Below are 3,778 nucleotides of genomic sequence, written 5' to 3'. Positions count from 1 at the left end.
TTCTTTACTATCTTTCTCATCAGATTTCTTTTCACCTTCTTTACTATCTTTCTCATCAGATTTCTTTCCATCTTCTTTACTATCTTTCTCATCAGATTTCTTTCCACCCTCTTTAATATCTTTGTTATCTGATTTCTGCCTATCCTCTTTATTATCGTTGTTATCTGTTTTCTGTTCATCTTCTTTGCTATTTTTCTCATGCGATTTCTGCTCACTTTTACTACCTTTGTCATCGGATTTATTTGGGTCTTCTGTAGTCTCTTTGTCATCAGATATATTTGAATCCTCTTTACTCCTTTTCGGATCAGATGTTTCGTTAGATGTCTTTTCTGAATCTATATTAGAATCTACGAGAACAACTTTAATGCTTGCAATTCTGTCCCCAAATTTTTGTAGATCAATGCCAAACGTATGTACATGATACGGCTTTTGCTTTTGATGGGTAGAGTTGTAGAATTGCCCCAGTGGGTTGCACGGCGCAGCGGGCGAACATTCTGAGAACCACCATCCTGCCTTGCTTTCTCTCCCCCACGAGCGGTCAGCCATGACGTCATTGTCCCGATCAGGTGTGGAAAATGACGTGTGAACGTTTCTAGCAGACGTAAAACAACAGTCTGCTCCTTGAGAAGTGTCCAAGCTAGAAAAAACGTTGTTTGCCTTTTGGTCATTGTTCGTGATTTTACTTAAGAGAGCGGTGGCTGCGAAGTTTTTACTTTCGTCATGAAGTGAGAAACCTGTGTAGAGGTATTCGATATGCGCTGCTGGTGACCGGAATTCGACCACTATTTTAAGCTGGCTTTGTTTACTTCTATTTGTGAAACTATTTAACAAAGTTAAACCCAGCCAATGGTCTTCGCTGGGCAGGTCTTCGTTAAAAGCGTTAAAGCCTGACTTATATTCGTCCCATGTTTTATCAAAATTCAACTTGCCGGTGTTAACAGCAACAAATGTCTGCGTTTCTTTCTCGTTGAACGAACACATGACTCGAACAGGCGATGGATATCCTTCAGGCTGTATATCGAACACGTCCCCGTTTGAAGGAAGGTACCCGTTTTGGTGGATCTCTGAACAGCTAGAAGCATATCTTTCACATCTATCTCCGACACACCCACCGGAACAGCGTAACGAATTACTTTCGTCGTCCCACACGCCGTTGCCTGCACACGACTTGGAAACAGAAAACGACTTTCTGTGATAGTACCGATACTCCAATGGCCCTGACCTACTCCCAGCACAGCTGGACGAGGATGACGACGAAAAGCCAGTCTCACCCTCGCTTGCACGCTCGTGACAGGACGTGAGAACGTAACAGGATTTACTCGAATGGACGGCGAATCCTGCGCAGTTGAGTCTCCATGAACATTGCATGGCGCAGAAGGAAGCCCCGAGACGAGAGGAACGGTGGCTTGAAACGTTTTCGAAGCATTTGCTCGCAATCAGGCCGCTTACGTCACACATATAGCCTTTGAAGAAGTTGTCTGATATGATAGAGAAGTCACCCCCGTCTGAGGTGAAGATGAGATTGGAAATAGTGACTAGGAAAAGTATCAGTGCTGAAGTTCCTGTTGTCTTCATGGTGATAGAAAAGTGTGTTTTTGGTTTGTGAGGGAAGAAAAAGAAGAAGAGTAGAAGAAGAAGAAGAAGAAGAAGAAGAAGAAGAAGGAGAAGGAGAAGAAGAAGAAGAAGAAGAAGAAGAAGAAGAAGAAGAAGAAGAAGAAGAAGAAAAAGGAGACAGAGAGAGACAGAGAGAGACAAAGAGAGACAGAGAGACAGAGAGAGAGACACACACAGAGAGGGGGGAGGAGGAAGGGATGGATGTGGGTTTACACTACTTCCAGAATGAAACAGCTGTCTGTAAGATACCACTCCGCATTGAACTATACCAACTTGGAACGAGGACTCAAACCCAAGCTTCCATCAATATAGCTGATCATGTGGACTTCAAACTCAAACGTGTGCTCTACAGTGATACTGTAAAACAACTTGTGCCAGATGGTCATTGTCCTCTCCATTAGAGAAATATAGAAACAACAACACTGATTCTTACATTGTTTGTATCAGCTACATACCCCACTACAAATTAGAAAGTTTGGCACTAACTAAAAGCAGGGCACGTTTTGATCACATCTTGATCTATAATGGTTTATGAACACGGGCGTTTCCAATAAAGTCCTCTTGATCACAGCTATAGCAATTTACGCACAATTGCTTTCATAATGAACTCCTCCAATAACATGTACAACATTTTAGATTCCTTAACCGTCATATATACTCTACAAATTAGGAACATAGACTGACGCACAACAAGACTCCAAGGCACGCATCGCTGTATAGCGTTTCATTACAGAACGTTAAAGGTCTCGAAGGAAATCGAACTCTCTCAGTTTCAGATCAACTGAGGACAAAACTGCATGTTGTTCTTCCTATTTATGTGACATCATAAGAGGAATTTCTCTTCTGTCAGGAAGCACAAACAGAACGCTGAAGACAGCAGACAAATGATGACAGATTTGTAAACTTTACTGTAACGCGATCCAGGTTTTTGTTGCTATGTATTCGTAGTTCATGTCCAGGAGTTGCTGTCTACGCCCAGTGGAGAAGAAAGTCTTGGCCTTGGTCATTCAAAGTCCAGTAATTCTGGACCCTGAGTGGACGTTGAACCTTCTTGACGACGTTCGTTAGGCATGACTCCAGATCTAGAAATAGAACAAAAAAGGTTTTAAAAGATATGAATAAAAGGTAACCGCTAATACATATTTTCTACGTATTAGAACAAATTAATTATTGCTAACAAACGGTATGTATATGGTTAATACGCAGGCCTGTAAGGAGTTCTTTAAAATAAATGGCTTACATCTAAATACCTAATTATGCTTAAATGGTAGGAGAATTTTGGACCGTGCACCTGTGTTCTGTTGGGCCATTGTCAAAGTTAAGATTTCACTATCTTGATTTTCTCAGTTCTCTTGTTGCCACTCTTTACAAACCATGTATTTCTCAAAAACAATAATAACAAATTATAACAACAAAAATAACAACAAAACTTTTCCGTCTCTGTTCAACACGAACATGACAACCTTATCTTTGTTCACCAGCATCTTATAATTATCCAGCTTTGTTAATTCTTACTTTTCCTTGTTGCAGCACATTTTAATAATCACGTAATTCACTTCCTTTTGTCGGAGGCAATTCTTGAAACAAAAAATGGCGCTACCAAATTGTGATGAAAAGTAGGCTACTCTTTAGGAAGAGATGCACTTTTCTTTTTCTTCAGGGAGTAAGAATAATAAATAAAGGGATACATTAAAGTTTTCTGAAATAACGACTTTTGTTGCTTTACTTTGTTGGTTTTTAAACTGGCAATCATGTCATAAAAAATAATTATAATCTATTCTGAAATTTATTATTAAATGATGAAGTTCAGAATCAGGCGTCGGGGTTCCTAGGATGTTATTTCCGAGCCCAGGCTCTGTAGAGTTTCATTTTGACCAAGACGTGTTTAGTGTCTACGAGGTACGATCGGAACCATTTTCTGGATAGTGTAACCTGTAAGCGCCATTATGTAAGACCACAGTTAGATAAATTATATGAAAATAATATCATCGAAGAAATAGTGCTGTTTTAACATAAATGCTCTTCTTCTCACCCGCAGAGCATCAAAAGAACGTATTCAAAATAAACCAGTTGTCTTCTTCAACTGTTAAATATGGACTGAAGTTATAGCAAAGTCAGTTCAGAATGTTAGCTTTATATTAAGGAAGGAGAGGGGGGGGGGGCT

At 40.0% G+C, this 3,778-nt stretch overlaps 1 protein-coding gene across 1 annotated transcript in view; it reads right to left on the bottom strand.

Annotated features, from left to right (window-relative positions):
* The window catches only part of LOC101859337 (myb-like protein X), a 6,143-nt gene extending 4,143 nt beyond the window's left edge, over nt 1–2,000 (bottom strand). The window contains exons 1-2 of the mRNA XM_005101238.3: nt 1,907–2,000; nt 893–1,505 (exon numbers count right to left, since the gene is read on the bottom strand). Of these exons, the coding sequence (XP_005101295.2) occupies nt 893–1,505; nt 1,907–2,000 (707 nt within the window). The remainder of the gene's footprint in view (nt 1–892; nt 1,506–1,906) is intronic.
* Between the last annotated feature and the right edge of the window lie 1,778 nt (nt 2,001–3,778).

The sequence above is a fragment of the Aplysia californica genome, unplaced genomic scaffold, assembly GCF_000002075.1.
Source record: "Aplysia californica isolate F4 #8 unplaced genomic scaffold, AplCal3.0 scaffold00275, whole genome shotgun sequence".
NCBI lineage: Eukaryota > Metazoa > Mollusca > Gastropoda > Aplysiida > Aplysiidae > Aplysia > Aplysia californica.
This window is presented reverse-complemented; position numbering and strand designations above follow the sequence as displayed.